A 23,431-nucleotide genomic window follows, 5' to 3' on the forward strand; every position below is an offset into this window, starting at 1 on the left:
AGGTATCATTTGATGGTATTTATTTGTTCCACATTATTCATTGTTGTATCCTAGAACCTAACAGATACATATATATTCAACCACGAGGGGGTACTAATGAGCAATGTGAGATAGAAAACAATGAATCATAATAGAGGACTACTGGAATTATATTATTTCAGTGTAGACAAGGGAAGGGCAGATTAAAATAAAAACATGACAGCCAGACAAGCCAGTGTATGAATCAAATGGATTTTCATATGAATTGAGTGGAAATTAGTTGACTTCGTGATCTGTAAGGTAAGTAACTTTAATGTGTCAAGCAGATTACACATTTTCTTTGCCATTTAGCAACGTTTAGACATGGATTTCATGTTGTAATGTTAACAAGGTACCAAAAAGTAGTTAGAATTGATGTTTTCATTTTATTAGCTTAACAAAACTTGTTGCATAGCGATGATGAAAAGAACGTCATTTAGGCTGTAATGATATCCACAATTCTAATCATTAGGACATCACACCGTTAATATAGCAACAGACGSTAATAGTTTATTGAATCCCATTGTGAAGTAGAGGGGGACACTATTTGGCTAGCGGACATTATTTGGCATGACAGGCCCCCAAAAGGCTAGGGATGGCACTGACTGCATGTGTGGGTATGTACAGTATGTGGGTATGCAGACCTGCGAGCCATTGTGGCCCCTCATGATGAGTTCAGATATTTTTGTGGCCCCCATCCTCATCAAAGTTGCCCATCCCTGGTATTCACTGTGTTTTCTGTAATCTACTGTCTGTGGCAGAGTACAGGCCCCTAGTGGATTGTAATGAAATACTGCCATCTGTTGACAAAGATAAGAAAACTCGTGCATAATACAACTCAATTTCTTTACATTAATTAATCTAGCTACAGTATATGGCAACTATATCACAGATAGAACAATGAGACAGATATTAAAAACGGATGTAATGTAGCATCTGGTTGGCGTTTCCACTAACTACGAAATATGGTGATGAGATGAATCCCAGTGGCTGGCAGTGTGAGAAGATGGAGTGAGATGGATTTTGCCGACATTCTGCTAATTGTATCATCAATGAAACATTTGATCCCCATACAGTGTTCTGTTTCCAAAACTAGAATCTGTAACAGAGTGGACGGCTTTTTGTAGACTTACCCTTTGCCAAAGTTTTTTTAAATTACGTTGTTTAGAAAGAGTACACGCGAATGGAGTTATTGCACACACGCACTTCACAGAGTAGGCGTTCCCTAACGGGAATATGTAAGTAAATGTTAGAACGCGCCAATAGGATCTCACTAGTAGCTCCTGTTTGGCTTTACCTCCTCACTTGTTCTGCCCACAATGATTAATTTCATCACATTGGAAACATCTATCATGGGTTAGTTATAAAAAATATTTGACTATATCTTGTGCAATATAGAGCTAGCCAGCTTGTAGTCCTAAAAAACGTCAATGATTTACCTCTGGTTCGTTCAGAAAATCCTATCGGCAAAATTAATGGGGAAAGAATAGGGGTTTGGAATAAACGCTGAAAATAACATCTGAGGTTAACACAGGTTTATTCGATTTTATAGGATTTGTTCTATAAAACAATCAGTCAGTTAACCTGAACATTATAAATTATGAAGCCTTTATGTATTTTTTCATAAATGCTTAAAAATTAAAAAAGTGACGATCGGGGCGGCAGGTAGACTAGGGGTTAGAGCGTTGGGCCAGTAACCGAAAGGTTGTTAGAACGAATCCCCGAGCTGACATGCTAATAATCTGTCGTACTGCCACTGAACAAGACAGTTAACCCACTGTTCCTAGGTCGTCATTGTAAATAAGAATTTGTTCTTCACTGACTTGCCTAGTTAAATAAAGGTAAAAACATGTTTTTTAAATCTCAGAACAGAAGCTGGATCCCTTCTAGCCATGACCGAGGTGGTACCTACAAAACGACGCCATTACTCTCTCTATTGTGTAAATATGTTTCAGTGAACTGCACTTCACAGTTTCATGCAATTATATATCGAATATCGAATGAAATCGAATAACAATCCATTGTGACACGTTTAGTTAAAATGTTTTATGTTTTTACATTAATGAGAGAAAGTGGCTTCGGTGACCTCTGGTAAATGCACCCTTGTCACGACCCGGTTCAGGGTCGGATGAAGTTAGGACCCAGCAGTTTGATGAAAGATGGGAGGAGTCAACTATGGGATTTTCGAGTGGTACAGTCAGTGCATGAAAATGAGTTACTGAGCCAGCTATACATAATCTCACTTTAATTTCCTTCTAATATCACATAAATACAACTCCGCGGTAGTGTACAGATGCGAACGGAGCGAGTATGTAATGCTCCGATACATTTGAATCAATTGATAATCGCTAACAAATCCTGTCAGAGTTGATCATGCTGAAAATTAAGCTGCCCATGCGAACGGCGGAGGAAGAATACCATACCGTCGAAGACGAGCAGGAAAATACCGATTACAACAGTCTCACTATTGATTCTATTCCGTACCGTGGTGTGAGCCACCGGTTCAAGGATTCAACGAGGGAATCGTGTCGCCTGTCGCAAATTGACAAGGAGACGGTGTTTGAGTGGTTCGGCTTGCACCTCAACCCAGCAAAGCGGATAGAGTTTATGTACGGAATACTTCATATGTGTCAACCGCTTGAGCTTCGCTTTTTCGGATCCTGCCTTGAGGACCTTGCACGGAAAGATTTCCACGTCTTCCGAGACTTTGAGATAAGGGCGAACAGTCAAACTGACTTGGGCCTCCTTATGGACGTCGCCGACCCTGTCGTTCGTGCCAAACTACTTGTCTGCCTGTCACTTTTGAGATCTGAAAACAGAGAATGCGCGGGCACACTTTATCGTGCTTTGAACCATATGGATCCAGCGCTGTACTTGAATACTTATCATGGCGTTCCAGTATCTCCACGTGGGAGCACTCAGAATGTACCTGATCAACATTCCCCTCGCAATGGTGGAATGAAGTCCGGGAGATTGGAGCATCCCAGTGGGCCTCCACTGGAGGCAGAGTCGGGTTCCCTGGAGCACTTGGCGCTGCTTTTCACCATGGCCTCGCTGCACCCGGCGTTCTCTTTTCACCAGAGGGACACTGCCAGGCACCAGTTGGACAATGTGGAACGGGCCATAGAGGAGAGAAGGTATTGCCACAACCGCCCGAGCGTCCAGGTAAGCATCACATTGACAGTTTAAGTGCGTCTCAAGAGTGAATCCAAAGGGGGCTCCTCACCTTACCTCGTCTCCTTAGCTCAACTCATTACCTCACTTCTTATTGTCATTGAACTGAGCAGGTGAAAGGCTCCCATCACATTTATTATCCTGTGCCGTTAGATCAGTGCAGGTGAGGAAACGAGAAGAAAGCCAGCGAAGGCTTTGCTACTGTTGACTATTGAAATGCACCCATCCCCTTGGGGGGCCCTGGTACATATGACGTTGACAAGTCCACAGGGGGCGTTCCCCAGTAAGACTTTCACCTGACTTTTACTTTGACAATAATTAATTAGGTAGGTACTACTTAAACAAGAATAACCTGTTTTTCTAAAATGTTACTGGCCACCTAGATCATAGGAATGAACAGATTACTTTTTTATACAAAATCTATATGGAATAAGATTTTAGTTCAGATGACGCAATGTAGCACTTTATTTCTGGTAAAGTGGGACCAAATAATTGCTGTAGGGATAGACTGTAATAACGTAGCATGTACTGATGTGAATAGACTTGTGGAGTTAGCCTAAAAAGAGAGGAAAGAGGTTCAACCCTTTCATACCAAGTATTGCTTAAAGCAGTTTCATTTCCAAGAACAGTCTTGRGTGCATGGCCATATGACTACAAGCCGAGTTCATTGTGCTGTCACAAAATGACAGACGTCATAGAATGAAGATCACTTTTTCAATCAGGAGAATAGAGAGAGACACCGCTTATCTGGTTTCAGCAGACATGCTGGCCACGGCTACTGTGTCTTCTGTCATCTTCTCCATAGTAGCTAGCTATTATGAATGGGAACACCCAGCATTCTTGTGAATGGTTGCATTGTGATCTTACTTTGCATTGTGTTGGAGAAACCTTTTTCTCTCCCCTCTCTATTTGTCTTTCACTTTCTCTCTCCCCCTCTTTCTTTCTCTCTCTCCCCCTCTTTCTTTCTCYCTCTCTCTCCCCCCCTCTTTCTCTCTGGCATCCAATGAAAAGCCCAGGAGTTTGAATGAGACAAACACCCTCTCTCTCTCATCTGTCTGACTGACTGCTCTCTTATAGGAGCACTCTGTCATGCCCTCTTGGCTGTCTCTCAGCATAATTATATGTCTCATTAAGACAGTTAGCCTACACTTTCCTGCGGATAGGTGGTATTTCTAATCAAAACGGCGCTGACTTATGAGTATAAATTAAACTGAAAAAGGAGAAAAAATGTACTTTTCAAAGCATGTGGAGAGTAGGAAATTAGTATTGGTTCCAGTTAAGTGTTGTAAGGGGGAAGTTGTTTAGTGGGACTATTATTGGGGGAGAACGCACATTTCTTTTTTTTACAAAAGCACCAATCTCTTCACTTTCTTGGTTGCAGCAGAAGCAACATACCCTGCGAAAGGAGGACCTCAGCCTCAGGAGCACTGACATGGGTCAGTCAGCCTGCTGTATCCCCAATCAGCTCCCCAACAGGACCTTATCTCAGAGAGAAGGTAGTCTCAATCCTGTTTGTTATTGCATCCTCTGAGGTCTCTCATTCACATGTCGAGAGGAGTGTTCAAACAAGATGTATTTTAGCCTAGTGTGTTTGAGGTAAAACAAGAGACCCAAACAAATGGTAAAATATGGCTCAATAGATGGGATATATTCCAATTATCTGTAGTTTAAAACTGATACTGTGAGATTCTTGCATTGATGCCCATGTTCTACTTACACAGAGGCAGATGAACTCGTTGATACCATTTTTATGTCTCTTCATGCACTATGAAGGAGGTTTGCGGTAGTTTCCCAAGCCAATGCTAACTAGTGTTAGCGCAATGACTGGAAGTCTACAGGTACAGTAGCAATGCTTGTGAAACTACTGCTAACTTCCTTCATACTGCATGCAGAGACATAAAAATGGTGTCCCATGAGTTCTTCTGACTCTGGGTAAGGAGAGCAATGCCATTCCTTTAACAGTGTTCAATGTATTCTGTGGTAATCAATATTACATTTGGGTGAACAGCAATTAATTTCTCAAAAGAATAACCCTGGTCTTCTTTCTTCCTGTAGCAGTTCACATTGACAAGATTGAACTAAAGAAGATCTTTTGGAACCGAGGAAACAGGGAATACAGTATTGAGGTATGTTCATGTTTGAACTCTAATTTTTCATGATTTTTGAAGCATATCCCTGTAGTGTGTAGGTATACATATTTTTATTAGGCCTATATATTGTTGACCACCAGATTGATTTGCGCTTCCTCACATTCAAATTATGTCACCAAAAAAAAAMCGTTTATCCTGAGCTTCAGATTGTCCATGCAATATTTTCAATTTTTTTCTGTAAATCATGCAATGTTCTCTTACAACATCTGGCCAGGCAGAGATCTAAGACTTTGCCTGGCCCTGACTCAACAGTCCGTCCTCTATGGCCAGGCATCAGCCAGGCATTGTGACAAGCAGCACTGTGCTGAGGAGTCTGAGGGGGAGGAGGAGAGCAAGACGGAGAGAGCCAGGTTAAATAGGACAGCAGGAAGGATTGCTCCCTCCTATTCACATGCTGTCCTCCTTTGCAAGAGRACACAATCTGGTGGAAATATGTCCTTGATTGTTCGCGACCCCATAACATCTGCCGTGACGGTTTTTACAAGCTTGCGGCGGCATCATATCAGCCTGTAAAAAACGGATATTCTTCCATTTAGACTAGAGGGTTGAAAGACTTGAGGGTAGCTCCAAGATTTCACAACACTGAGATCATGAGATGATGTCCTCACCACAACATTGCTGATGCTTTTGCTCAGATAGCTGAAGTAGTAATAGAATAGACGTATTTCTGACTAATGCTGTCCTTATCTGTGATCTACTGAAATTGACCAAAACCATGAAGGCTACTTAGCTAAGTAACTAGAACATACTGCCAACACATGCTAACGATAATGAGTGTTGTGTTGGTCACTTAACAGTTAACATCGGCTCAGAGTTATATGGATAACAAGAAGAGCTTCATTGAGGAGACTTCTAACCTTACCTGTTTCTGCGTAGTCTGCTCTACAGAGACAGGGGTACTGACAGTGTGTGACTGCGTGGAGGTGTGTGTGACACTCATGAATGGAAGGAATGGCCGTCCTGGCCTTGACCCAATACCCATCCTCATCATCTGTGTGGCTGGGCAGAATGAAGTCTTCGGTTAGCCTAACAGGTTAAGTTTCCTCACATTCCAGGCTAGAATTCCCTTGGTCTAAGGGAGATATCTCAGTGAGAGGATTGTGTTTGGTCCAACAGGTTTCTGAAACCTGCTCTCCAGGCTTTTTTGGTGCTGGAGAAGGGTTTATCTGTTATTGAACCCTGCTGTCTTATAGCCTACTTGAAAAGGATGCACCAATGTAGCCTAAGTTAAGAGGCACTGTACAGACTGTGTAAGGAATCAACTGGCAGTTGAAACCCTCTTGGCTGAAATGTGGAGGGGGACCGTGATAAAATGTTGCTGCTAGCCAGAGCTGGAAACTGACGCGCACACACACATTTTGTTCTTCTTTCCTCGTGGGGACCTAAAGTTAATTTCCATTAAAAATCCTATTTTCCCTAACCTTAACCCGTAACCCTAAACCTAACCAAAAMCCCCTTACCCTAGTTCTAACCTTAATTGTAACCCTAAACCTAACCCCTAAGCTTAAAATAGCCTTTGTCCATATGGGGATGTGGAAAATGTTCCCATGAGGGAGAATTTATTGTTTTACTATCCTTGTGGGGACTTAGGGATTTTAGGTCCCCACAAGGATAGAAGAACCAACACACACACACACACACACACACACACACACACACACACACACACACACACACACACGGAAGAGAAAGTGGCTTGCTGGGCTGTGCCATCTGCTCCGCTGGGCATGGTATATGAAAGAGGGTGTTAGTGAGTTAAATAGGGGAGAACATCCATCATCTTCAGCACAGGAGGAATTTCACTCTGTCTACTCTAGGCTATAAACAACACAACTAAGAGTAGCCTGTAATACTAGGGTAGGCCTGTGCTGAGTTCAGTGTAAAACAATGCTTTGAGAAGTAGGCCTAGCATATTACTTGCTGAATTGTTTCACATTCATTCAGCGTTATTCACTTTTCCACTAAGGCGATGGGAATTACATCCTTGGCTCCTTTATTTGTTCTAAACTAAATAACAAAAATGTTGGTTATCTTGTCACCCTGATCAGAGAGGACTTGGGTTTTAAAACACTCATTAATCATTGGTTTTCAAAGCTCACTGTTTTCCTTTTGTCTCTCCTTTTGTGAAGGGCAGACATACTAGACAAACCACTACTTCCTGTGTCCAGCTTGAACTGGGCCTACAAATCAGACATTATTATTCAGATGTTTATAAGGAGCCTAGCCTGGCTGCTAACGCCAAAACGACTCTCGCTATCAGTCCCTTTAGTGTCTGAGGTATTTACACTAGTCAAGGTTGGAAGCAGCTCAAGTGTTGAAAGAAAGTTTGGGAGTTAAATTTAATTTATTTGGGTATAAACATATTAGCGAAATGTACATTGTATTCAAAGAGCAACAGAATTTTTTATATCCCACTTCAAGTTGATGAGTGCATTTTCATTCACCTTTGTCAGGTCAGGGATCAAGGTGAAGATCCGTTTCCCAAATGGTACCCTATTCCCTGTGTTGTACACTACTTTTAACCAGAGCTGGACCCTGGTCAAAAGTAGTGCACTACAAAGGGAATAGGGTGCCATTTGGGACTGATTGGCGTTCAGTAGGGGAGCACCAACTACCAGACTCCACAGGTTAACTCTGTGATGGACAGAGTGGAGTAGACTGCCAGGCTGTGAAAGAGCTTGTTGTGTTCAGATCCCCCTGCGGAGCAGATTATTGGTCCCAGTGATGATGGAATGTCACATTCAAAAAATKTATTATTTACAGAGTATAATATTTTCATATAGCCTTCCACACACGGTATAAGCATCAGATAAAAAAACAAGAAAAAGTATGTGCTTGTCTGTGTTTGAGCACTATAGCCTAAAAGTCTCACAGTCAACAATTGTTTCTGAAATGCTAGGCTACATACACATACAACTATCAGAGCAACCCAAAAAATGAAAAAAATAAATTGAGGCTAGTAGCCTAACTGAATCAGATCAGAGCCCAATAAAATCCTTCCTATTCTCTTGGCCTCCAAAGCATGAGAGAACATCAGTTCACTCTAACCGTCTGAGTGAGGTGAGCGGCTGAGACTAAAACCTACTACTCAATCTGTCACCATTCATTATTTAGTCTGCTTTGAGAGGCAACAGAAAGCACCTCTTGGTATGTTTTTCTAAAGATTCAGATGATTTGTGAATATTTAGGGCCAGCGGGGTAATGTTTTGAAAGGACAGTATGGCACCACTCCCTTCAGAGCAGGTCTAGATAAGTGTTGATACAAGATGGTTGAAATGTTCAGTTTTTTTCTTAGTACACTAACTCAATCTTAGTGTAAATTATCAAAGGCCCTCTATTGGTATGCAAACTTGTCAAGAGTAGTCCAGGGTGAGTTTTTGTTCTTCTTCCCAATGGGAAAACATCCTTTCAAGGGAACGACTATCAGGGTACGTAAGGGAGCTTGTTATGTTTTTCTGCTCAAAACATGTCAGGAGAAATTCCAACCTAGCTCTTTCTAAGATCATTATTTACTTCCATAACTAAGGTATGCAATGACCCGCTTTGGCTACAAAATCAAATACCTCAAACATTCTGAGCAGGAGTTTAGAGTGGAGCTGACCTTGTCTGTGCGTGTTTAATTCAAAGTGACTTATGAGGATACATCGGACGATCTAAATACTAAACTACATCACCAAATGGAGTGTGGTGTCTCCTCCAGATTCCAGAATGTAGTTAAGTGGTTGACTGCCAAGTATCAAATAATACCATACTTTGTTTCATCTGCATATTTCAGGTGAATGACATGCTGTCTAAAGCAATGTATATGATGTGTGTTTGGTAAAGCATACTGATGAATGATGTCTTCCTCCCCTCTTCCAGGTCCAGTGGTCTGACTCAACGTGGAGCACAGTGACCAAGACTCACCATGAGCTATATGACTTTCTGTCCAAGGTATGAGAGAAAATCATATCCCCATCAATAGATTATAGGCCTAGAAGATACTGGATTTAATGTCTGGTGAAATAAAGTCACACTATCTGCCGTCTGTATAAGAGGTCTGATGATATGTGGATGTTGTCTTACGGATAAATAGATGAGAGGTCTGCACACTTCGCACACAGTATATTGTTGCTCCACAGACCAGGAGGTTTTTTGGATTCCTGTATAGATCTTGTCGTATGCAATCAGATCATATTCATTTTAGTGCTGTTAGGGCTTTGATTTTGGGGGATTAACTTCTGTTTAATTAGCTAGCTCCACAGCCATCTGCCAACACAGATGCAGTGTTTACTTTCCAAATGTATGCATGTGCTTTCTAGTCACTCAATGCTCTGTGTGCATGCTAATACTAATATTGTAACATACAGTACCAGTCAAAAGTTTGGACACACCTACTAATTCCAGGGTTTTTCTTTATTTTTACTATTTTCTTTATTGTAGAATAATAGTGAAGACATCAACACTATGAAATAACACATATGGAATCATGTAGTAACCAAAAAAGTAAATATATGTTTTATATTTGAGATTCTTCAAAGTAGCCACCCTTTTATTTCCAACATCACCTGTTCAGAGGAGACTGTGTGAATCAGGCCTTCATGGCTGAATTGCTGCAAAGAAACCGCTACTAAAGGACGCCAATAAGAAGAAGAGACTTGCTTGGGCCAAGAAACACGAGCAATGGACATTAGACTGGTGGAAATCTGTCCTTTGGTCTGATTCCAAATTTGACATTTTTGGTTCCAACCGCTGTATCTTTGTGAGTAGGTGAACGGATGATCTCCGCAGGTGTGGTTCCCACCGTGAATTATGGAGGTGTGATAGTGTGGGGGTGCTTTGCTGGTGACACTTGTCAGTGATTTATTTATTTAGAATTCAAGGCACGCTTAACCAGCATGGCTACCACAGCATTCTGCAGCAATATGCCATGCCATCTGGTTTGTGCATAGTGGGACTATAATTCGTTTTTTAAGGACAATAACTTCCACCAGCATGTTAAATGTGCAATCAGAGGGCGAAGAAACTCTAGACCACCTTTACTCCACACACAGAGGCGTGTACAAAGCTCTCCCTCACCCGCCATTTGGCAAATCTGACCATAATTCTATCCTCCTGATTCCTGCTTACCAGCAAAAACTAAARCAGGAAGAACCAGTGACTCGGTCAATAAAAAAGTGGTCAGATGAAGCAGATGCTGAGCTACAGGACTGTTTTGCTAGCACCGACTGGAATATGTTCTGGGATTCTTCCGATGACATTGAGTACACCACATCAGTTACTGGCTTCATCAATACGTGCATCAATGACGTCGTCCACAGAGTGACTGTACGTACATACCCCAACCAGAAGCCATGGATTACAGGCAACATCCGCACTGTGCTAATTGGTAGAGCTGCTGCTTTAAGGAGCGGGACTCTAACCCAGAAGTTTATAAGAAATCACTCTATGCCCTCCAACAAACAGGCAAAGCATCAATACAGGATTATGATCAAATCATACTACACCGGCTCCGACGCTCGTCAGATATGGCAGGGCTTGCTAACTATTAGACTACAAAGGGAAGCACAGCCGCAAGCTGCCCAGTGACACAAGCCTATCAGACGAGCTAAAACACTTCTATGCTCGCTTCGAAGCAAGTAACACTGAAACATGCATGAGAGAATCAGCTGTTCCGGATGACTGTGCGATCACGCTCTCCGTAGCCAACCTTTAAACAGGTCAACATTCACAAAGCCGCAGGGCCAGATGGATTACCAGCATGTGTACTCCGAGCATGCGCTGACCAACTGGCAAGTGTCTTCACTGCCATTTTCAACCTCTCCCTGTCAGAGTCTGTCATACCAACATGTTTAAAGCAGACCACCATAGACCCTGTGCCCAAGAACACCAAGGTAACACGCCTAAATGACTACCGACCCGTAGCACTCACGTCTGTAGCCATGAAGTGCTTTGAAAGGCTGGTCATGGCTCACAACACCATTATCCCAGAAAACCTAGACCCACTCCAACCTAGACCCACTCCAATCTCTATCTCCAATCTCTCCCTGCCCTTTCACACCTGGACAAAAGGAACACCTATGTGAGAATGCTATTCCTTGACTACAGCTCTGCGTTCAACACTATAGTGCCGACAAAGCTCATCACTAAGCTGAGGACCCTGGGACTAAACACCTCCCTCTGCAACTGGATCCTGGACTTCCTGACGGCTGCACACAGGTGGTAAGGGTAGGTAACAACACATCCACCACACTGATCCTCAACATGGGGGCCCCTCAGGTGTGCGTGCTCAGTCCCCTCCTGTTCACTCATGACTGCATGCCCAGGCACGACTCCAACACTATCATTAAGTTTGCAGATGACACAACAGTTGTAGGCCTGATCAACGACAAGACAGCCTATAGGGTTGTGGTGCCAGGACAACAACCTCTCCCTCAACGTGATCAAGACCAAGGAGATGATTGTGGAGTATAGGAAAAGGAGGACCAAGCACGCCCCCATTCTCATCGACGGGGCTGTAGCGGAGCAGGTTGAGAGCTTCAAGTTCCTTTGTGTCCACATCGCCAACAAACTAACATGGTCCAAGCACACCAAGACAGTCGTGAAGAGGGCACAACAACACCTATTCCYTCTCAGGAGACTGAAAAGATTTGGCATGGGTCCTCAGATCCTCAAAAGGTTCATCCTGACTGGTTGCATCACTGCCTGGTATGGCAACTGCTCGGCCTCAGACCGCAAGGCACTACAGAGGGTAGTGCGTACGGCCCAGTACATCACTGGGGCCAAGCTTCCTGCCANTGCCTGGTATGGCAACTGCTCGGCCTCAGACCGCAAGGCACTACAGAGGGTAGTGCGTACGGCCCAGTACATCACTGGGGCCAAGCTTCCTGCCACCCAGGACCTCTATACCAGGTGGTATCAGAGGAAGGCCCTAAAAATTGTCAAATACTCCAAACACCCTATTCATAGACTGTCCTCTCTGCTACGGCACGGCAAGCGGTACCGGAGCGTATAGGTCAAAGAGGCTTTTAAACAGCTTCTACCCTCAAGCCATAAGACTCCTGAACATCTAATAAATGGCTACCCAGACTATTTGCACCCCCCCTCTCTTTTACACTGCTGCTACTGTTTATTATCTATGCATAGTCACTTTAATAACTCTACCTAAACTCAGCAAAAAAGAAACGTCCTTTCACTGTCAAATGCGTTTATTTTCAGCAAACTTAACATGTGCAAATATTTGAATGAACATAATAAGATTCAACAACTGAGACATAAACTGAACAAGTTCCACAGACATGTGACCAACGGAAATTGAATAATGTGTCCCTGAACTAAGGGGGGGGGGGTTCAAAATCAGATTTGCCAGTTCTTGCTGTGACATGTTACCCCACTCTTCCACCAAGGCATCTGCAAGTTCCCGGACATTTCTGGGGGGAATGGCCCTAGCCCTCACCCTCTGATCCAACAGGTCCCAGATGTGCTCAATGGGATTGAGATCCGGGCTCTTCGCTGGCCATGGCAGAACACTTACATTCATGTCTTGCAGGAAATCACACACAGAACGAGCAGTATGGCTGGTGGCAGGAAGGGTACCATATGAGGGAGAAGGATGTCTTCCCTGTAATGCACAGCGTTGAGATTGCCTGCAATGACAACAAACTCAGTCCGATGATGCTGTGACACACCGCCCCAGACCATGACGGACCCTCCAAATCGATCCCGCTCCAGAGTACAGGCCTCGGTGTAACGCTCATTCCTTCGACGATTAACGCGAATCCGACCATCACCCCTGGTGAGACAAAACCGCGACTCGTCAGTGAAGAGCACTTTTTGCAAGTCCTGTCTGGTCCAGCGACTGTCGGTTTGTACCCATAGGCGAAGTTGTTGCCGGTGATGTCTGGTGAGGACCTGCCTTACAACAAGCTTACAAGCCCTCAGTCCAGCCTCTCTCAGCCTATTGCGGACACTCTGAGCACTGATGGAGGGATTGTGCGTTCCTGGTGTGACTAGGACAGTTGTTGTTGCCATCCTGTCCCGCAGGTGTGATGTTCGGATGTACCGATCCTGTGCAGGTGTTGTTACACGTGGTCTGCCACTGCGAGGATGATCAGATGTCCGTCCTGTCTCTCTGTAGCGCTGTCTTAGGCGTCTCACAGTACGGACATTGCAATTTATTGCCCTGGCCACATCTGCAGTCCTCATGCTGCCTTACTGCATGCCTAAGGCACGTTCACGCAGATGAGCAGGGACCCTGGGCATCTTTCTTTTGGTGTTTTTCAGAGTCAGTAGAAAGGTCTCTTTAATGTCCTAAGTATTCATAACTGTGACCTTAATTGCCTACCGTCTGTAAGCTGTTCGGGTCTTAACGACTGTTCCACAGGTGCATGTTCATTAATTGTTTATGGTTCATTGAACAAGCATGGGAAACAGTGTTTAAACCATTTACAATGAAGATCTGTGAAGTTATTTGTATTTTTATGAATTATCTTTGAAAGAGAGTGGCCTGAAAAAGGGACGTTTCTTTTTTTGCTGAGTTTACATGTACATATTACCTCAATTACCTTCGACTAACCGGTGCCCCCGCACATTGACTCTGTACCGGTACCCCCTGTATATAGCCTCGCTATTGTTATTTTACTGCTGCTCTTTAAATATTTATAACTTTTATTTCTTATTTTGGTATTTTCCTTAACTGCATTGTTGGTTAAGAGCTTGTAAGTAAGAATTTCACTGTAAGGTCTACTACACCTGTTGTATTCGGCGCATGTGACAAAGTTTGATTTGATTTGAACCAAAAGCACACCTCCAGACTGTGTAAGGGCTATTTGACCAAGAAGGAGAGTGATGGAGTGCTGCATCAGATGACCTGGCCTCCACAATCACTCGACCTCAACCCAATTAAGATGGTTTGAGATGAGTTGAACCGCAGAGTAAAGGAAACGCAGCCAACAAGTGCTCAGCATATGTGGGAACTCTTTTAAGACTGTTGGAAAGGCATTCCAGCTGACTACCTCATGAAGCTGATTGAGAGAATGCCCAGAGTGTGCAAAGCTGTCATCAAGGCAAAGGGTGGCTACTTTGAAGAATCTCAAATATAAAATATATATTGATTAACATGTTTTTGGTTACTACATTATTCCATGTGTGTTATTTCATATTTTTAATGTCTTCACTATTATTCTACAATGTAGAAAATAGTAAAAATAAAGAAAAACCCTGGAATGAGTAGGTGTGTCCAAACTTTTAACTGGTACTGTATATTCAAATGTATTTCTACATCTTGCTATTTTTTTATACCCCTAAATGTTATATATAAACTTTATGAATATACTGTATGTACATTGCCTTCGGAAAGTATTCAGACCCTTTGACTTTTTCAACATTTTGTTACGTTACAGCCTTATTCAAAAATKGATTCAATTTWAAAAAATCATCAGGCCTCTACACAGAATACTCCATAATGACAAAGTGAAAACAGGTTTTTAGACATTTTTTGCAAATGTATAAAAATAAATTTTAAACATAGCTTATTTGTGTAAGTATTTAGACCCTTTGCTATGAGACTCGAAGTTGAGTTCCGGTGCATCCTGTTTCCATTGATCATCGTGACTGAAGACCACCTATGGTAAACTCAATTGATTGGACATGATTTGGAAAGGCACACACCTGTCTATATAAGGTCCCACTGTTGACAGTGTATGTCAGAGCAAAAAGATCAAGAAATTAGGTCCAAGAAATTGTGAGTAGAGCTCCGAGACAGGATTGTGTCAAGGCACAGATCTGGGGAAGGGTACCATAACATTTCTGCAGTATTGAAGGTCCCCAAGAACACAGTGGCCTCCATCATTCTTAAATGGAAGGAGTTTGGAACCACCAAGACTCTTCTTAGAGCTGGCTGCCCGGCCAAACTGAGCAATTGGGTGAGAAGGGCTTTGGTCAGGGAGGTGACCAAGAATCCAGAAGGACAACCATCTCTGCAGCATTCCACCAATCAGGCCTTTATGGTAGAGTGGCCAGAACGAAGCCACTCTTCAGTAAAAGGCACATGACAACCCGCTTTGAGTTTGCCAAAAGGCATCTAAAGACTCTCAGACCATGAGAAACAAGATTCTCTGGTCTGATGAAACCAGGATTCAACTCTTTGGCCTGAATGCCAAGCGTCACGTCTGGAGGAAACCTGGCACCATCCCTACGGTGAAGCATGGTGGTGGCAGCATCATGCTGTGGGGATGTTTTTCAGCGGCATGGACTAGTCAGGATCGAGGGAAAGATGAACGGAGCAAAGTACAGAGATCCTTGATGAAAACCTGCTCCAGAGCGCTCAGGACCTCAGACTGGGGTGCTTCAACAAAGTACTGAGTAAAGGGTCTGAATACTTATGTAAATGTGATATTTCCGTTGTATTTTATTTTATATAAATTTGGTAATGGTTTTCTTTGTCGTTGTGGGGTATTTTGTGTTGATTGTTTAGGGGGGAAAAGCGAATCCATTTTAGAATAAGGCTGAAACGTAACAAAATGTGGAAAAAGTCAAGGGGTCTGAATACTTTCAGATGGCACTGTATGTCTATGATAACCCCTCGTACGATTCCCTGCATTCCAGCTTCCATGTGAGAGGTCCTCTGAGCCCTTTGAGAAGGGACTGGTGAGGTTACTGGCCCAGAGAGACCAGTATGAACCCAGGGACCTGGAGAGGACGCTACAGTGAGTCTCCCTCTTTTGCTCTCTGTTGCAGCACACAGAATGATGCGACATCTCAAGGGTTTTCATATTGTCAGTCAAATAAATTGATTTCTTGGAGTTCACACTTTGACCAATTTACCCCTTTTTCCAAAGAGCACCTTCTATCTACCAAAATGTACTATTGTGTACCTTAGTAGCGCTTTCCTTACTCCTCTTTCTACTAGTTCACACTTTCTTGTTGTTTTACACTCCAGCTGTTCTTTTTTTCCCTCGATATTCAAGATCTATTTATCTTTTATGACTTGCTTCTGTGGCATAAAATAACATTGCTGTATGAGATGGCTAAAACTGTCTACTTGAGCTGTGTTTTATTCACAAACCTCAACGTATCATGTTGAGTAGAGTAGACTACCCTCTAGTTACTGTCACCAACACTGCCATAAGCTCCAGTGTTGTCAGTTATGGTTATGGTGAATAACCTCCAGGCATTACATGTGTCAGAACCCAGGCTTTGATATCTAGGTCAACTGTGTCATTACCATTACTAGCCATTCCTTAAGGCAGTGTTTCCCAACTCCAATTCCCCAGTACTCCCAACAGAACAAATGTTTGTTGTAGCCCGGGACAAAGAGCTCATTCAACTCAATTAGGGCTTGATGATTAGTTGACAAGTTGAATCAGGTGTGTTTGCCCAGGGCTACACTAAAAATGAGTACTGTTGGGGGTCTTGAGGACTGGAGTTGGGAAACACTGTCTGAAGGCATTGACACGCCCAAGAGTACTTAACACCTCTGAACAGAGTTCCGGACATAATTTGTAGAAACAGGCAAAAATGTCGTCAGTCAGACGCCCACCTGCGGGCGGGTGGTCAGTCCCTAAAACCATCAATGGAGACGTGGTTTCTCCATTGCAGATATGGATGGGATCACTTTTCCCCCTTCTCTTTTTCACTACCATCCAAGGTCACACCAGCACTTTGTGATCTCTTACACAGTGCACCTACTGTATCTTGCTATTAGATATTCTAGTATAGAACAGGTGATGGAGGACACATTCAATTATAATTTCTAAGTCACTTTCTCTCTCCCTCTGTGTAATTTCTATTTTTAACTCCCTTTCTTCTCTCTCTCCACTGTGACAGGGACATGCTTCTGTCAGCCCCAGCAGCCTTCAGGCAGAGAAGAGAGGTCTGCAGGTTCCTTGTCCCATGCCTCAGCCTCCAGGGAGGTGAGATATCACCCGCTCCGCTGACGTGTACAGGAATGCATGTCTACACAAACCATCCACCTGATTGGTTAGGGATACCTTGGAACACAGACCACAATTACCCCTTTATCTTCTAGAATGATTTTGTATGTGGATTGATGTGGTCGGTCCATGTTGACTAATCGTACCAATAAACAACTTCTCAGTCAACTTAACTCCACTTTAAAAACAAAACATTTTTATGGACTTTGAAAGTAACGCCCTGAGCCCAGTTTCAATAGTGCTCCCAGAGGACCGGTAAATCCTCCAGAAATAATACCATACTGCTTGGTGGCCAGCTTAGAGAAATAAACCCAGCTTCAGAGTGAACAGCTCTCAGCATAGCTGCAGGACCAGGTGGCTGTTTCACCACATTAACCCCGAGCCATTATCAATTGACTAAATTAAATTCATTTTTGKGAAAGTTTCCTCAAACCTCTGACCATTCAAGGGAATCCATTGCTCATTGGTTTCACACAGCTGCATCAAATTGACCACAGACATTCATAAACCAGGAATGTAWTTTTGATGTCTAGGCTGCAAATGTAAAGCGTTTAATATTAACACACTTCCACCGCCTCAAGGTCTGCAAAGCTGTAATGTTAGGTAGGCTGGAAGGATCTTGTCGGCCATTCCCTAATATCTCACCATCTGGTCTCTCCTACCCAGATAATACAATAACTCTGGGAAAGACCTGCAAGGCAGCCGAGCACTTTAAAGAAGACTGCACAGAGCCATCTAGTCAGGACGAAGGTGTGTGTGTGCGCTGTATGGTGTAGTTTCTATTATCGCTGTCTCATATAAACCATTTACTCTGCCTGTCTGTCGTTCTTTGTGGTGTTGACAGTGTGTGGAAATGGCTATTTCATACAGACAGATATTTGTTGCCTGTCACCCTATGTGATTTAAGGCCAGTTGAATTTAATTGATCGATAGTTGATGTTCACTCGTACTTCTCTCTCTTTCTCGATCATCATTCTGCTCTCCCTCACCCAGACTTAGAGTCTCACCACCTTGGGCATCAGACGGAGTGCAGCAGCTTAGGCCAGAGGTAAGAGCTCTATCTGTTCAGTCCAACACATGTGACCTTGTGGCTGATGGGTTGTACTAAGAGGATCCTTTCCTTCTCTTTACAGCATACAGATGACAAAGAGCAGCCGGAGTGAGAGCCAGAGGCCTGCTGTCCACTTAGAGCACAACGGAGTGGTGGAGGGGAGGGGAAAAGCAGACGTTATGTCCTGTTGGCCAGACCCACATCAGGTCAGTCACACATCTCTCCCTGACCTGGCCACTAGAGAAACTGGTAGAAACAGCAGGACTGTCAATATGCTGCTKTGTAACGCTGACTGGCATCTGTTCTAACCGTAAAAGCATGTCTTTTGTATTTTTGACTTTTTTGTTTGATTAGATCATGATAATTTACATTTGTTTAGCGTGTTAAATGTTCTGCTCTCTCTTCAGAAGGTAGATGAGAAATGGGCTTTCACTCCAGAACTAAAGAGTAGAAGAAGACCTGAGGAAGTTAGAAGAAGTGATGGGGCCAAAGCCTACATCCCCAACGGCATCATCAGACCGCTGTCAACAAACGTGATTAGACAGGGTATCAGTGAGAGTAAGTAACCATGTCTGGCAATAGCCTATTCCCCCCCCCAATTTAACGGTTAACATTTTAACAACATGCATGTTTGTGATTGGTGGTTTTCTAAGTGCATTCCTCCACCCCTGTAGAGCCAGTCCAGGACAGGTATGGAGACACGTGGTCTGAGAGCTCCAGTACCCCCTCCAGCCCCCAGCATGAGGCCCGTGAGAGTCTGGAGAGTGAGGACCTTGAAGACCTGGAGGAAGAGAGAGGTGAGTGGCTCCTCTACCCCTGTGGGGAACGAATGGGGCAGATTTCCCGGGGCCAGATTAATCCTGGACTAAAGAGCACTTTCAGTGGAGTCTCCATTTAGTCCAGGACAAAGCTTTATCTGGGTCTGGAAACCGGCCCATGATGTCTCAGTCTTTAGTCCTAATGTGAAATAGTGCTGTTGAACCTCAAGATGTCTTTAATGATCGCTTCTCTCTCTCCCAGACACTACTGAGAGTTACTGTTCTGTCCAGCAGAAGAGGGCGAGTGGTCACAGCAGGGGGAAAGTTGTGGCTACTGTACACCCTATGGTCCCTGTACCCCACAAGGAAGAGCCATCCTACACTGACAGTCCCCGAAGTGTACATCCTCTACCACTGAYGGTCCAGAATGGGCCCACCATGCCAGACGTTATGGCCTTTGTCACTTCACAGCCGGGGGACGGTTCACCAGCAGAGGGGGTACTGACTGGGACCACCTCCATGGTTCCTCAGGAGTCCATCCCAAGCCAAGCTTCCCTGGGAGACCCTGAGAGACAGAGGCATGTGTCTGTGTCTGCACCCCTGAACTCACAGCCAGCCACCCCAGGCTCCAGCAGTCACCCCATACTCCAGTGTTATAAAACCCACACTAGCCCAGACAGTAGAAGCAGTAACCCCCAGCACCAGCCCCACATGGGTGCAATCGGTGTCATCCCCCCGACCTCCCACATGTCCCCCCTGCAGGAAACATACATCACCACTGACTCAGCCTCCACTGCCACCCTACCCCGAGCAGCCTCTCTCCCTGACCCTAACACCAGGCCTCAAGCCCTGGCTGTACCCACCAGCCTACCCACCCCTAACTACGTGACACCCTCCTCAGGGGCAACTGTGACCCCAGCAGCCATCAGTCAGGTTCAGGCCACTCTGCTCCCAGCCGTCCCCACTCACACCCCCGGCCCCGTGTCCAGCCAAGCCCTGACCCTCACCCACAGCACGGCCCAGGGAGACGGCACCTCTTCTTGCAGCAGCTCGGGGGTGGCAGCAGGGCAGACCCAGCAAAAGCTGCAACCCCAGCAGCAGGCCCAACCTCCACAGCAACAGCAGATGAGCTGCAACACCTGCGGTTGCCGTGGCAGCTGTGGTAGTAGCCACTCCCCCAACGCCAACTTCTACTTCCCTCCCCAGCTGGGGCGCCAGGTCTTCAGCGCCACCCACCTCCCTCTCTTCCACCTCTCGTCCATGTGCAGCACTGGATACCCCAGCCACCGCAGTCAGGTCCAACACCAGAGCAACGGCACCACACAGCTACCCTTCTATCCCCCTCCTCCTCACACAGCCACGCCAACGCAATACGTCAGTGGACCCCTGCTCCACACCTCCCACTCAGACCACATGCTGGCCACCCAGGCTGGATACAACCTGCAGCAGATGGCAGCTGCTTCCTTCAACCGTTTCTACACACCCATGTTCTCCTCGGTGGGACTGGGCACGGGCATGAAGAAGAGTAGTGCCAACGTCTCCTGCTATAACTGTGGGCTCAGTGGGCACTATGCCCAGGACTGCAAGCAGCCCTCAATGGACGCCGGGCAGCAAGGTAATACTGGCCAGGCTAGTGGCAGAGAGAGGAGGTGAAGTCTCTCATAGTGATAGAGCAGAGAAAAGAAGGATTCCTCTTTTGTTTCAGCAAAATAAAATGTTGTATAGGAAGGCAGAGCTTTCTTTTGTAACTTTTTTTACCCCACCGTGTTTTGCACTGTCCACCATTTTTATGTCTGACGCTCTCTGTAGCAAATCCTGGATTGTCTGAACGCGCTACAGAGCTCTATTAAACACCCAACCAAGTGTTAAATCATCTTTTGATAGGACACTGAATCTGGAAGGCTAGCATAATGACTATGGACATCACATTTCTTTAGGTTACTTGTTGGCTAGTTTGGCATGCRACACTGACGCACTCCTGTGTGTGTGTTTCAGGTGGCTTTCGGCTGAAGTACGCAGCCCYCCACTCCTCTGAAGCAGACAAAACTGACTGACATGACAGAGAGAGGACCAAGACAATGCTTTGTTTATCTCACTACAGTAAAGATTCCAGAAATCCAAAGGGTTGAGTTTTTCACCAATTTGTAATACCTTCCAAATGTCYTTTAGGGGTTTGAGAACCCGCGCAAATATCCTGACTAGTTTCTCAGCAAAGAATGGAATCCAGACTTTTCAGAGGATGGTATTTTGCACTGGAGACCGGCATGAGACAAGCTCACATTTACAGACTAGTCTCTTACTTTAAAGAAAGAAAACCACATATTTACATGGTGTGGTGGTAAACTTGCATTCAATAAGGATTGATAGATTTGGAGAGAAAGATTGTTCTATTCTGATTTTAATGTGGGTCTTTTTAGAACATTTAAATTCTTCCAGAATCTGCCTTTGGTTCAAGTCGTTATATGTTAGACTAAGTAGCCTATATCAACTAAAGCATGTCATGACTTCAAGTCTCTGTTCTCCCTGTCAGTTCTTTCATATGCTAGCACTTGTAATGGGAGGGAAGGTAGTGAGTAGTACAATGCCTTAGTGCCTCACAGAGAAAAGATGGAGAGGGTTGTATTATCGCATAGGTGTTCAAAAGAAAAATACAGTTAAAAAGCAGYTAGTAGTTAAGCCTACCAGCTCATTTCATTTTTAAAAAATCTATTTGAAAAAACAAAATTAGTGAATTGTAAAAAATGGGGGGGTGAATATTCAAAAACGTCACATGGTCTTTTATTTTTTGGATTGTCATAAAGTGGAGGAAAGATGTATGGTTTATGAGAKAAAATATTTATGTAATTTGTTTTTGACAGAATATTCTGAATGTACCATAAATACCCTGTATTTCATTTGTTTTACAAGCTAACGGTATTCCATTTAAGGAAAATCTTTGTGCGAAAAAGGAACGTTTTATTGTCATTTGTTGCCACTTGATTTAATGTGAAGCATGTATTAACTTAATCATGTCTGTCATTCATGATGTTAAAGGGATACTTCGGGATTTTTGGCAATCTACTTCCGCAGAGACAGATTAATTTGTGGATACCATTTTTATGTCTCTGCGTGCAGTTTGAAGGAAGCTGCTTACTAGCGCTAGTGCAATTGCTAACTAGCGTTAGAGCAATGACTAGAAGTCTACGGTATCTGCTAGCATGCTAGACTTCCAGTCATTGCGCTAATGCTAGTTAGCATTGGCTCATGAAACCACCTCTTAACATAACAATGGTATCCAGGAGTTCATCTGACTGGGGAAGTAGATAAAGAGCCTCATTGCCAAAATCCTGAAGTAACATTATAACCCTAATGCTGCTGTTTTGTTTGTAACTGTCACCTGGGGGCAAAATCRCACTAATCCTTGCAGGTCTGTGCGGGTGTGTGTGTGTGTATATCTATGTTTGGTTCTTTGTGGGTCATGTCCCAAATGCTCTCAGGCAATGAGAGGACTCTTGTGGTTAATGTATCCCCTAAGCCTCTCCTCTAGGAGGTGATTTACTGAGACCCAAATCAACCCCCCCATCCCTACCCCCTAGGTACTTGGGTCGATCCAAAGTCAACCCCTCGGCACTTCAGTAGATCTGAAAGAATTAGATAGATGTAATCAATGRTAAAATCTTCGCTTGAGCTTGCCTTCTGATAAGATTGCTGGAATTCTTGCCATATTGCTCTCATCTATACAATCCTTTCTGATCTGCACAAGTGCAAAGGTTAGGGGCTAGTGGTCGATCTTTGGATTGGGCTACAGAATCACTGTCCCTTATCCTACCRCCATGCATGTACTGTACCTGTTGAAGATATTGAACGTTTGGCTCCTGCCTGTTTGTGTAGGCTTGTGTYAAGCTCTTTGTTGCCAGAACTTTATGTGCCCTATTCCTCCTTTCTCATGCAGCAATGAGATTGTATTATGCATGTAGGTGTATATTTGTGCACATCTGTAAGAGGCTAACTACACACACTTACTGTACTCAGATGAGAACTTCTGTATTAGACAAAGGTAAAACACTCACTGTTGTTAAAGACAATCGCCTGTTTGTGGGATTGAAACCCACCTTTCTCTTTCACTGTCTGCTGTTGAGGTGGATTGTTTTGTGTTTTCCAGCATACCAACACACAGGCACGCAACATGTAAGCTATCTGAAATTGACACRCAGGTAAAGTGGAACGTTTTATAAAGTGGAATGTATCTGTAAGCAGCTTTTCAGAATTCGTTTTTTAAAGTTTTAAACGTTTTGTATTGGATTTAAGAGGCCTAGTTGTTGACTTTATTTTGATTAATATCTTTATTTTGATGTTTCAAATTAAAATTKAAAGAGAAAAAAACATGAA

General features: G+C 43.9%; 1 protein-coding gene across 2 annotated transcripts; it reads left to right on the forward strand.

Moving 5' to 3' along the window:
- Positions 1-1,679: 1,679 nt before the first annotated feature.
- On the forward strand, positions 1,680-23,431 carry LOC111979518 (zinc finger CCHC domain-containing protein 2). Of its 2 annotated transcripts, none has more exons than XM_024010113.2 (13): positions 1,680-3,183; positions 4,574-4,688; positions 5,248-5,318; positions 9,204-9,275; positions 15,927-16,027; positions 17,148-17,233; positions 17,921-18,004; positions 18,248-18,302; positions 18,388-18,511; positions 18,713-18,863; positions 18,980-19,102; positions 19,326-20,678; positions 21,059-23,431. In XM_024010113.2, exons 1-13 carry the CDS (start codon positions 2,392-2,394, stop codon positions 21,115-21,117), a joined length of 3,186 nt encoding a protein of 1,061 aa, XP_023865881.1. In that variant the 5' UTR covers positions 1,680-2,391; the 3' UTR covers positions 21,118-23,431. The 2 variants fall into 2 exon arrangements, with proteins under 2 accessions (XP_023865881.1, XP_023865883.1); XM_024010115.2 differs by having other exon boundaries at positions 5,251-5,318.

The sequence above is a fragment of the Salvelinus sp. IW2-2015 genome, linkage group LG19, assembly GCF_002910315.2.
Source record: "Salvelinus sp. IW2-2015 linkage group LG19, ASM291031v2, whole genome shotgun sequence".
Taxonomy (NCBI): Eukaryota; Metazoa; Chordata; class Actinopteri; order Salmoniformes; family Salmonidae; genus Salvelinus; species Salvelinus sp. IW2-2015.